At 35.0% G+C, this 12,317-nt stretch overlaps 2 protein-coding genes across 3 annotated transcripts; one reads left to right on the top strand and one right to left on the bottom strand.

Annotated features, from left to right (window-relative positions):
* Window positions 1–262: 262 nt before the first annotated feature.
* Window positions 263–7,898, bottom strand: LOC125807546 (serine/threonine-protein kinase MHK). Of its 2 annotated transcripts, none has more exons than XM_049487275.1 (18): window positions 7,685–7,898; window positions 6,298–6,665; window positions 6,120–6,198; window positions 5,434–5,502; window positions 5,188–5,277; window positions 4,862–5,000; window positions 4,680–4,782; window positions 4,533–4,585; window positions 3,545–3,611; window positions 3,210–3,318; window positions 3,025–3,090; window positions 2,860–2,928; window positions 2,700–2,760; window positions 2,522–2,626; window positions 1,995–2,041; window positions 1,831–1,873; window positions 1,358–1,433; window positions 263–876 (listed from the first exon to the last, which is right to left on the bottom strand). In XM_049487275.1, the coding sequence occupies exons 2-18, from the start codon at window positions 6,303–6,305 to the stop codon at window positions 747–749; spliced, it is 1,314 nt and encodes a 437-aa protein (XP_049343232.1). In that variant the 5' UTR covers window positions 6,306–6,665; window positions 7,685–7,898; the 3' UTR covers window positions 263–746. The 2 variants fall into 2 exon arrangements, with proteins under 2 accessions (XP_049343232.1, XP_049343231.1); XM_049487274.1 differs by having other exon boundaries at window positions 633–876; window positions 6,298–6,697; window positions 7,685–7,855.
* A 2,683-nt stretch (window positions 7,899–10,581) lies between these two features.
* Window positions 10,582–12,317, top strand: LOC125807932 (pentatricopeptide repeat-containing protein At3g25210, mitochondrial). The gene is made up of 2 exons (XM_049487684.1): window positions 10,582–11,938; window positions 12,235–12,317. Exon 1 carries the CDS (start codon window positions 10,624–10,626, stop codon window positions 11,761–11,763), a length of 1,140 nt encoding a protein of 379 aa, XP_049343641.1. The 5' UTR covers window positions 10,582–10,623; the 3' UTR covers window positions 11,764–11,938; window positions 12,235–12,317.

Below are 12,317 nucleotides of genomic sequence, written 5' to 3'. Positions count from 1 at the left end.
AAACTATATTAATATTGCATATAAAAAAGTAAGATTTCAAACTCTAGAAATAGACCATGAATAGCATAAAGCCATAAACTATATTAATTATACCTCCAAATGTGAATTCCCACAAATAATTTTTTATATATTCGTCGTAGATCAAAAGTGTGGACAAACTTAAAAGGACCAAAATGTTCAGATTATAGTTTGTGGACTATTTAAACTTACAGAGACATAAGAGACCATTTTTGTCATTTTCAATTTTCTCTTCTGGTCTTTGGTTGACAACTCTGAATTTGAACTTTGAATTCCCAAAGTACAAATTCAAAATTTCATTCTGTGATAATGTCCCTACCTCCAAGGGGAAATTGGACATTAAACTTTTCAAAAAGTGATGTTATTCAAGAGTAGCTAGCAAATCTTTTGTGGCCCCAAAAGGCCAGGCAATCAGCTCATCCAACTAACAACGAAAAAAAAAAACTAAATAAAGAACTAGAGTTGTATCTTTCTCCACGTTTATGATGGTTTAATAATTACAACAGTATACTTCAGTCATCTTCTATACGATTGTTCCCACAAGGACACCAACTACACCGCCTAAAAGGAGTGTGGGTCACTCTACATCTTTAGAAGAGAATCTTCTGAGAATTATGAAAAAAATCTAGTAAATAGACTTTAATTGTGCTGTCAACTACATTTACAGATTACAACTAAATACTAGTATAATTGCTTATTTAGTCGAACTAGAGAGTTGAATCAGGAGCTCAAAGGCAACGTCCCTGCTGAAAGGATGACGACATAGCCAGAAAGGGGCGCTCCAAGAAGTTAGTCTGCAGAGATGTCATGCCAAAACCAGTTGATTGTGGAGCTCCAATAGTTGAGTGTGGAATCGTGCTGCAGACAAAATAAAGGGACAACTTTAGTTTCATGTTTCCTACAAGCAGCTTCAATTAATTGTTCCATGCAACAAAACAAAAAAAAAAAAAAAAATATTTCTGATCAATAGAGCGAGACCCACCCTTGCATTCCCCAGTACTGACATGCATGTTGTGATACTATTGGGTCTTATTGGTTTTCCCGAGGACATGTATCTGATGCTGTCTGTTTAGCAGGGGTAGTGGAGAGTTGGAGGACTAAGTTATGTTCAATCACTAATATGAGAAATGATATTGAACAGAAATTTGTTAAGGAAACTGGGTAGCAAGATGATTCCATTTCTGTTCTCCGTAGGGATAATACATCACTCAACAACCCACCAAAACTGGGTAGCGGGATGATTCCATTTCTCTTCTCAACAGGGGAATAATACATTACTCAAAAACCCACCAAAACTTATGCCATTAACAGAAACAAAATTCGATAAATGGATACTGACCTGAATGATAATGACAATGAGGAGTCCACCGGAGTAGATATTTGATGGTGATCAGTAGGAAACAAGGACCAGAAAACTGAAAAGAAGAAATCAACACAGCCATGACATCTCTAAGTAAAATAGTATAGAAGGTGAAGATTTCAACCAACTACATTAAATACCCAGAAAGAACCATAATATGCTGACAAACCTTTCAGCATTCTAGGTTTCATTCAAGAGTCTTAACACAAGGCAATTATACTATTGCAGAACAACCCACCCATAACAAAAAGAAAAAAGAAGGTTGTGTAAAATTGCAGAATGGTTAACACAATTGTTAAGTCCCACATTGGTGGGATGAGGAGAAGTTGGACTCCTTATATGAACTTGGACAATCCTCCCCATATAAGCTATTTTTTGGGTTGAGTTAGGCCCAAGATTCATTTCTTTACAACAACAATATATTACACTAGGAGGAAAAATATATGAGCTACCTGAGTGTTGTGAGTGATCTTGGAAACCAGGGCAGAACATATCCTGCCAATGTTGTTAAAAACCTTTTAGAAGAATATATCAAAATCAGGAGTCTTATGGAAAGAAATCCCTGAAAACAGTGACCCAAGTATTAAAAAAAAAAAAAAAAAATTAAGACACTCACCGTTCCTGCACCTTGACTTTTACTTGCCATCTTTGCAGGAAATAAATCTACATGATGAGGTTTATGGTAAATTGTTTTAGGAAGATGCAACTGGAAAAGAGAGAATACAACAATAAAACAAAAACTTGAAAAATTAAGGCAAGACATATACTAAGCAAGGATGTCAGTCTTCATGCTCTTAAAGAATGATACTATCACAAAGATGGTTTTTTGCTTTAAGGTTGTTTTATATGATATAAGAGCCAGGGATGCTGTTTTTAGAAATATGTTTCCCTGGGCAAATTTGAGACGTTTTTAAACTTGGATTACCACCATATCAAGAATATATATTTCCTTTTTTAGTGGACTTTTGTGCAGGTATTGCTTCTAAGAAACAAGATAGAGGAAGACACAATGAGTCAATGACAAAGATGTCAGTCATTACAAAAGCCAGAATATACATGATCAAATTATAATTATTGCAACAAATTGAGCCATAGACAGTACAGAAATAAACCTGAAATAATTAAAATCTTAAAAGTTCATACCTAGGCAAGAGGGAGTTGGGTTCACAGCCAAAGTCAAACCAAGATAGCAGTCATCTTTTTCTGTCCCAAAATCCCACAGGTTCAACTCAAGATTAGGCTCAGGTCCTGCACAACAGGATAGCTTCATGAACTAAAAGTGGACAGTGACAGATGCTAAAAGTATTTTACGAGTTCTCACCAACACTACTTAAATTCATCTGCAGTGGATCCCCTAGAGGACGAGGAATTGACATATCAACCTAATCATTAGCAAGTGGCAGGTTATTTTAATCTCCATGGAAGGATGCCAATTACAGTAAAAATCTGAAGCAAATGGCAAATAACATAAAATGGCTTACATGAAAAAATGGGTGCTGTAAGCATTGGTCAGCAGTTGGTCTTCTCAATGGGTCCCACGAGCAGAGTTGCTATGTCATGAAGGGAGGGATAGATCAGTAAAGAACCACTTTGTATTTCGTGCATAAAATATGCCAGTAATGTAAAGAAGCAACTAGTAGGAATACCTTGATCAAATCAATAGCTTCCAAGCTAGCATTTGGAATGACATCAGACAGATTGGCTGGTGTAATCTATCAGGAACAAAAAAAAAAAGAAGAAAAAATGATTCGAATACGTGATCATTCACATGTCTGTGATAAGGGTCAAAAGAAACTGGCAGGAAATTAGCAAGAAGTTCATCTGGACTTACATCAAAACAACTTATATCAAACAACCGTGAAGCACTTCTCAGTTCTGGGAAGCTAGTCCAATCTGGCGGTCCAAGAACACAGCATATCTTATACAACTGATCAATTTCACTGGTCAAAGAAAAAGGGAAGATTACTCTTTAAGGAAACAGTTCTCCAAATGATACGAATCAAGTTCCAATTACCCATAATATTTGAACAATATGCTCTCACAAGCTCTTGGAACTAACTACATCACCTAATTGTCGGTTACATTTGAGGTCAAAGCAGTCTAGGCTCCAAAATAAAGAAGCTAGGACATCATTTTTGTGTAAGACATTATGGGGTATAAAATCACCTTTCACCGGGGAATATTGGGCAAAGAGTGAAAAGCTCAGCAAGTACCGCACCAACTGCCCACATATCTGTGTACAGACCTTATTCTCATGAGTCAAGAAAAAGATCAATTAACCAACAAAAACAAACATGAAATTTTATCCAAGAGTTCTTTCCACGTATTGAACAATTTCTAATGTAAGGCTGTCAAACTTAAGAATGTTTGAGAACTTCAAAAGAAGAGCAGTTCAAAGAGAAGTATGTTTTTGGATAGATCATAGAATGACCATTAAAATTCCAAAACAAAGCAATCTAAAAAAATACAAGGAAAAGAGATTGAAAAACCCAAGCATGTGAAGTAGTGAATAGACATAAGATAACTTCAACAATTGAAAAGGGAGCCAAGTCACCGGTCAACAATGTTCTAGAAAACTAACCCAAGTTTTTTTGTACATTCATCTAAAATCATGCTAGACAAACATGGAAAAAAAACTGAGGAAATTCTTAGTTTCTACTAGGAGAACACCAGCAAATGTCTCATATTCCAGTTCTACTATTGAATCAAGCCAGCATTTTAAAGTCAAGGCTTTGATGGGCCTGTGTTACGCATGGTAAACATGGTCCACAGGATTTCCTGGCACTCTCCTATTTTCTTTTACACAACCTTCATTGAACCCATTGAAGGTTATATTACCTTCAAAGAGCCATGACAGGTCACACAACGTGCTTACCATCAAAATCAACAAAAAACGTTTAAAGAAAGACTGTTTATACACTGTAAAATATCAACAAACACGAAATATACTGCTGCGCAATGTACTTAGATTTACAAGTATATAAGGACAAGTAACAAACTAGCTGCAACAGCCGTCAAGATTCAAGAACAAAATTTCTGGATGCTAGCTTGAGTTTCTAAACATACTGAAACCTATTGGTGTCAAATGAAAAAATGATCCAGTGTGCCACACAAGAAGCTTCTGAAATTGCAAGAATGTACTGACAGTGCATACCGATAGCAGGTGTGTATGATGAAGATTGCAACAAAACTTCTGGTGCTCGGTACCTTTTAAAGACATTAGAACATCCTTACATCAGAGGCAAAACTTTTGCAAGCACTTGGAAACAAAGGATGCACCAAACTAGAGAAGACAACTCACCAACGAGTTGAAACATAGTCGGTGAAAGGAGGTGATGAAGACACTTCACGAGCCAACCCAAAGTCAGCAATTTTAATTACGTCATTCGTCACCAGTAAATTCTCTGAGCCAGAACAAGTGTAACTTTAGTTTCCCACTTCCATAAGTAAAGATAGTAAATAGACCACATGACATTTCAATACCAGGTTTCAAGTCCCGATGAAAGTAACCATTTTTATGCATATGGGCAAGTCCTTGCAACACCTGAGACATCAATCCTCGAATCTCTTCCTCTAGGAAAGGTCTTTGCCGATCTTTCATTAGTTGGTACAAGTTACGTTCCTAGATAATCAATAAGGAGACAGTTTAGAGGTTCACGTTGACATAGAATTTCGATATTCCGAAACTAAAAGCACTAATGGCCAGAGTTACATAAATGTACATTATGTTATCAGAACGAAAGATTCTGCAGCACAGACAATGAGAAAGGTGCAACACAAAAATCTAGACAAAAGTCTTAAACTGATACCATGTACTCAAGTATGAAGAAAAGCTCATTGTTTTCCCTGACAATCTCTTTCAGTTTGATGATGTTAGGATGATTCAATTTACGGAGGGACTGCGCAGAGAAAGATTGAAAAGCTTAGCTTGCACCAAGAATATATAAATATGTACAAGAAACTCTTTTCTAACACGGTAATTTTTCTGAATAGATATGTTTAAATACTCCCTTCAGACCATCAATATGAGACCAAATAAGAGGAAACCTACACACCTTTATTTCACGTAGATTAATGCATTCTTCCCAAAAATAGAACTTCCTCTTCATTTTCTTTACTGCAACCTACAATAATGAAACGAAACTATAAGTTACAATCTTTGAGAGGAATCAACATCCTGTGAGATGTACGAGCACAGAGAAACAATCAACATAAGCCTCTCCGTCAACTCCCTCCAAGGGGAACAAAGAAGAAAGTGAAAAGGTCAAATTTTATTATCCTTCATTTTTGGAAATAGCATAGGCATGATTAAAACTAATCTGATGACTTGACTATAAGTGGAATGGAACTTTAACATGGCTCTCACAAATTATTATGTATGGTACTAAGGCCCTTCTGGTTAGGCAGACTCTACCTGAGATTTGGCACATGTTAGTACTGTTGTGTGAAAGATGCACCAATAACTTGCCATTACAAAGGAAACCAAGGAGCAAATCCAAATGTTCTGGTACTTACAAGTAATAACAATAGGATTTTATTAATTTAGACGTGCAACTCTTCAAACATGCACAGATCAAAATCTCTTTTGGTGCTGCCAGACGCAAACTTCCTACTCAAGTCTTAGATTTTGCATATATGATTATGGTACGGCTCCTTATACCAACTAATAAATGAGAAAATCTGAAAAACACGTGTGGATATATAAAACATAATAAATACATAAACAAAGACGATCACTTACAATTTCAGATGTTTCTGTATTAATGGCCTTATATACATTACCACACGTTCCATCTCCAAGCTCCTTCAATATTCTATATCTGGAATTATAATGTCCCACAGAACAAAGTACAAAACTATTGGGTCATCAAAAGGAAAATCACCTCTTAATATCCAAATAGAGTGTGAACATGAATTACCTTTCCATTTTAAGATTACAATGACTGGCGGACCAACACTTTTTCAATGGACCTCTAACCTCCTGATAGAGGTTTCTACACTGTAGAAACAGTGATCTTCACGTGATTGTTGACATATATCACTTTTTATGTGCAGCATACGATACGGTAAATGGTAAAAAATCCACCTCTCATCACAAAAGAAATTGAAAATCAATTGAAAGACTATCAACATGCTTAAATGCAGCCTTCACGAGCTGCAATCAGTAGTTATCATCTAAAAGGCAGCCACTGGTTTCTGTCAAATACTTGCTATATCTTGGATAAAGTAAGCCAACAAAATATCAAACCATGAACATGCCTCTTTTCCAAGTTCAGTTATGTTTTCTCTGTCAAGAAGTTACAGAGAAGTCAGAGACAGCTGTAGAACATGAATAACGCATGCTACCTTCAGTGCTTTAAAGGATTCAAGAATCTGGATTAAAAATATAAACCAAAAAAACATAAAAAGCAGAATATGTATCAAACAATCACAGAGAGAAAGGAGAGACGAGATGAGATAAAAAAGATGCTACAAAAATAGTGAATAGCATATGCAGGCTGCTATTCTGTGGAAGAGTTCTATTGCGTTACCTAGCCCACTGAGATCTATTCCAGTATTCTAAACACTACGGGGGCTCACCTTCTATAGGATCTTTGGGACATCAAGCGAGAAATAACTACTCTGATCAGCTCATCCATGCCTACTATTATGATGATATAGAACTGGAACATTCAAAGACAGGAATCACCTCTTGGATTTAGCATTATCCATGAACATATGTAGCAATTAGCTTCACCTTTTCTTGTCGTAACAATGATTTCTATATGACATCAACAGCTAAATAGTAAACTGATTCAGCTTCAATTATTTTGAGAGGTCTCTGGTTTTATTTTCTTCATATTTGTGCCGACTGTCAACAAACAGAAGTGCTCAAAGGAGAATTACAAATTAAAAACAATCCACCATAAGTACAAATCATATTACATGTCAAAACTCAAAACTACTCGTGAAAAACATGTAATAACAAAATATTAAAAAACACTGGATGTTTATAGTAGATAAAATCAAACAGCAATTTTGAACACAAAAAAAAAAAACAGATGCAGATTTTACAGTAGCTCTTCTAGTGCCAATTCAAATCAACACCGAAAGCAGTCAAGTCACTTCATATTATAAACCAAAAAATACAGCAAAAAATGAAGAAAATTGAATTTAAAGCTACAGAAGACTAATGCAATTGAGTTTATTCATAGTTTTCCGATCAACACAAAAGAAGTAAATTCTCCGACCACCAGAAAAAACATTAAATAAGCACGATATAATAGAAAAAAACACGGAAATTGAAGAAGAAAAAATCAAACTCACCGCTTAATGTTGTAGAAACAGTGAAACTTCAAACATCTAGAGAGAGAAAGATCGAGATAAAGGAAGATTTCTAGAGAGAAGATAATTGTACCGATCGATAATGTAACAGCAAAATCATCATAAGAAGAAGCGTTGTAGAAGAAACCAAAATATATTTTGGAAACATATAAAAAGTAATTAAAATATTAAAATAGTTTTTTTTAAGATAAACAAGAGAAATTAAAAACAAAAATTAAAAAATGGAAAAGATGCTTGGTGGTGGGGAAAAGGAGTGGTCCTCTTTCACGTATGTTTACATAAAAGCCCTTCTGCCTATTTGTTATTTTCAAACTTATCCATTGTCGGTTATTTTGTGACAACTTTGCCCTATAATTGTTCGTAAAATTACGAACCTCTGCCATTATGTGAACAGGTACTGATTGTAATTCTCAGGAAAAATAGGAATGTAATCGGTATTTCACATTTCACCCGACCACGCGATTTCGGACGAAAGAACTAGTCTTCTCATGGAATTTGACTTGGGCTTGAAGCTTGGGCTCGCGGAAATGAGTATAATTTGAAGTTGAGAAAGAATATTCCTTCGGTAGTTTCAAATATATGTAATAAAGTAATTAGTTTATAATAAATATAGTCACATTTTTGTTTATATAAAATAATCAAAATTCATAGAAGTATATATTGATTATATATTATGATATATTAAAAAAATGAATCGAGTTTATCCATACATAAGTTATACATTGATTATTCATTACGATACACTTAAAAAATTGAATATAGCTTAACTATACATGAAGTGTATCTGACTATCCAATCTTGACCAACTCAAAAACTCATTTAAATAGTCTCAACTTTTAGATATAAAACCTCTCGATATTTCAAATCTCCTGATATATAATTCATTCAAAACGATTCACGTTTGCGGTATATTGAATTTTAAAGAAAAATAGGAAGCAAAGAAGAAGAGAGAGGAGGAGAAGGAGGGGGGAGGACGATGAAGAAGTAGAAGGAGAAGAAGAAGAAAAAGAGAAAGATGGCATTTAACCATTTTTTTTATCAATACTTTTTATGAGTTCACATTCTGCATAATTATTCATAAATTATATCACATAAATTAACACAGAACGAATACAAGTCAAATGATGACTCCCAAAGCGGATATTTATGCATATAGTTTAGGGGTGTGCAAAAATTAAACCGATCGATAAATCGAATAAAAAAAAGTGATATTGGTTTATTGCTATTAGGTTAACAAATTTTTAATAATTTTATTAAAAAAAATTATCGAGTTATCGGGGTAATTTTTTTATTTTTAATGTCCATTAAAACTGTAGTACTTTACTACTTTACCTACACATAAATTTAAGGGGAAAATGGATGAAATAACAAACTATTAATTCAAATTAAATACTATAGCCATAATTTATTTTATTTGTAATTCACAGCAAACATTCCATTTTTTTGTCATCTGATTCGGTATACAATTAGCCATTTTCGGTATACAATTAGTCATTTTATACATTTCGGTATAAAATATATATAATGCGTTTGTGTTTGTATAAAACGAGAGAAAAGTGTAAATACAAATACAAATATATATATATTTTCGTCCTATACACTTATAATTATACAAATACAAATCTTATTATACAAATTACAATGTATAAATGAATTTATACAAAACTGAACAATTTGTATAAAATTGGATACATTTAGCGAATTATACAAATCAAAAGCTCCATAGCAAACATAAAATTTGCTATGGAGCGCAATTATACAAACTATAGTTATAACATACAAATATGATTTTTATGTTTACTATATGTGAAAGTTGCTCTAAATTTAAATATGAACCTCAATACCTTATTGGTTACAATCTTTTCCCTTCAGCTTTCAATTCACACTACTTTTAGTTCACAACTTAATATTATACAAAACGTCAAAATCTAAAGTAAAAACCATATTCCTCTTAATTTATCTTTGTGTTACACTTATATAGTTTTTTTTTCATGTTAACTGAGTATTAATGTTTCTATTTTATGAGCATTTCTAAAAGAGTAAATTTTAGGAATAGCAAACATAAAAATCATATCAGCGCTTTATAACTATAATTTTGTTATTCGCGAGCATCTGATTTGTATAAATTGTGCGTTTGTGTCTACGAAAATTGTGTTTGTACATGTATATGTTCTTTGTGTTAGGCTAGAGCGGCGAGGGAGATGAGGAGAGAGGCAATCGAGAGAGGGCAAAGAGTGGGAGAAGTGAATTGTATATGTATATCGGTTAGATAATTGTATATATGTAACTACTATGTATATGTATTAATGAATGTGTTTGCATATCTGCATAAAAGTTGAATTTTTATATAATTGAATTGAGTTAAAAAATTTGTATGTGCATATCAAATATATCTCTCGCTCTATACAAATACAACGAGAGAGAGGGGCAAAAGAGATATGGGTAGGGGAAGATTTGTATTAGTATAATTATAAGTGTATAGGACGGAGATATATATATTTGTATTTGTATATACAATCACTCTCGCTTTATACAAACACAATTTATACATTTGTGCGTATAAAAGTGAGAGGCGAGGGAGAGGATTGAGAGTGACGAGCGAGATTCAGGGGAGAGAGGCGAGAATGACAAAGTGCTTGTTACGTATTAGAATTAAATAAAACTGTAGCTTGAACATTTATTTTGAGTTAATAGTTTCCTATAATGCACAATTTTTGCCCTACATAAATTCGAACTGAACCAACGGCATGCCACAACTTAGCCCGATAGTTGGGCTATTAAAAGGGACTGCTTAGCGGAAAATATGGGCCTAACATAGCTTCTCGGCCCATATAAGTTAATTGTCTTAGGCCCACGCCCAAAGTACGAAATCACAGCAACTCAACCAAACACACCCTTGTTTCTTCTCTCCGATACCGAAAATGCAGGCGACCGTGCGCCGTCCGGTCATCTCCTTTCTCTTCTCTTCACTATCTCTCCGCCGTATATCCAGCTCCTCCTCCTCCGATCTCTACCCCAAAGCCCTAACATCTCCGCTGCCGTTCTCCGATGAACTCCCAGTCCCTATCCCTCGGACCCGAACTCAAACTCCATTAGAGAAACAGTTCGAATCATGGATCAGCAATCTCAAACCCGGGTTCACACCAGCTGATGTAAACGAAGCCTTGAAAGCCCAAACCGACCCGGACCTTGCCCTCGATATCTTCCGGTGGACGGGCCAACAACGGGGCTACAAGCACAACCATGTTACTTACTTAAACATGATTAACATTGCAGTATCAAGTAAGCGTTATCGCGTTGCGGAGACTTTAGTCGAGGAAGTTCTCGCCGGCGCTTGCCCGCCGAGCCTCCCTCTGTACAATTCCATGATTAAGTTTTGCTGCGGTCGTAAATTCTTATTTAATCGTGCATTTGATATTTACAAGAAAATGACTAAATGTGAAGATGCTAAGCCGTCATTAGAAACTTATAATTTGTTGCTGAATGCTCTTCTCAGTAAATTTAATAAGTTACATGTTTGTTACGTGTATTTACATTCTGTTCGATCATTAGCGAAGCAAATGAAGTCTTTTGGGGTGATTCCTGATACATTTGCATTGAATATGATAATCAAGGCTTACTCTAATTGTCTGGAGGTTGATGAGGCTATTCGTGTTTATCGTGAAATGGGTTTGTATGGATGTGAGCCTGATGCGTTTACCTATGGCTATATAGCCAAAGGGTTGTGTGAGAAGGGAAGAGTGAATCAGGGGCTTGAGTTTTTTAAGGAAATGAGGAACAAAGGGTTTATTCCGAAAGGATCTACTTATATGATACTGGTTTGTAGTCTTGCTTTGGAGCGTCGCTTTGAGGATGCCACTGAGGTGGTGTTTGATATGTTGGATAATTCATTGTCACCTGATCAGCTTACTTATAAAACAGTGATGGAAGAATTGAGTAGGGAAGGAAGAGGAGATTATGCATTTGAACTTCTTGAAGAATTTAAGAAGAGGGATAGTTTAATGAATGAAAAGACTTACAAGTCTTTGTTGAATACTTTATATTTTCTTAATAAGGACTAGTAGAACTTTGATATGTTTATGTTTTCAATATTGATCAATCGTCTTTTGGAAGTATATCTTTTGCCCGCCTGATGAATGAGAAGTTGTTTATCAGCAATAAGATTCAGTAACGCCATCAGGAATTAGAATCGGAAAGGCTAGTCTTGCTGTTCAGAATCATCTTTTTCCAGCATAGGTGAAGAATTATTTACTAATCCTTGTTCATTAATTTGCATGTCTTGATAATGGTTCAACAAAGCTGAATCATGCCCACTATGTTATTGAGAGCTAAGTTGCTCGGACTCTCCAAAAATGTTGCCGCACCTGTGTTGATCCTTCAAAAATGCACTACTTTTGAAGGGTCCAACACACACCCGATGACATTTATGAAGAGTCCCAACAACATATATTGAGAGGGCTGCAAGTCTTCTACATGCTTCATTATGAAGTTCGGTTTAACCAAGTATCTTTTTCTACATTGCACCTGTGCAGATGGTTCATTTGCACTTCGCAGTGCTGGAAAGTCTTGAGTTGCTTATTCAGGTGACTACAAGGACAATAATTCGAGGAAATGG

This window comes from Solanum verrucosum, unplaced genomic scaffold (genome assembly GCF_900185275.1).
Source record: "Solanum verrucosum unplaced genomic scaffold, falcon-dt-bn FXZP01000183.1, whole genome shotgun sequence".
Taxonomy (NCBI): domain Eukaryota; kingdom Viridiplantae; phylum Streptophyta; class Magnoliopsida; order Solanales; family Solanaceae; genus Solanum; species Solanum verrucosum.
The sequence above is the reverse complement of the archived record's forward strand: the minus strand, read 5'-3'. Positions and strand labels throughout refer to the sequence as shown.

Coding starts and splice junctions, on each gene's coding strand:
- LOC125807546 (XM_049487275.1), bottom strand. Junction 4,783..4,861: donor TCATCGGGACTTGAAACCTG/GTATTGAAATGT, acceptor GTTCTGGCTCAG/AGAATTTACTGGTGACGAAT. Junction 3,091..3,209: donor TTGATATAAGTTGTTTTGAT/GTAAGTCCAGAT, acceptor TGTTCCTGATAG/ATTACACCAGCCAATCTGTC.
- LOC125807932 (XM_049487684.1), top strand. CDS start 10,624: ATGCAGGCGACCGTGCGCCGTCCGGTCATCTCCTTTCTCTTCTCTTCA.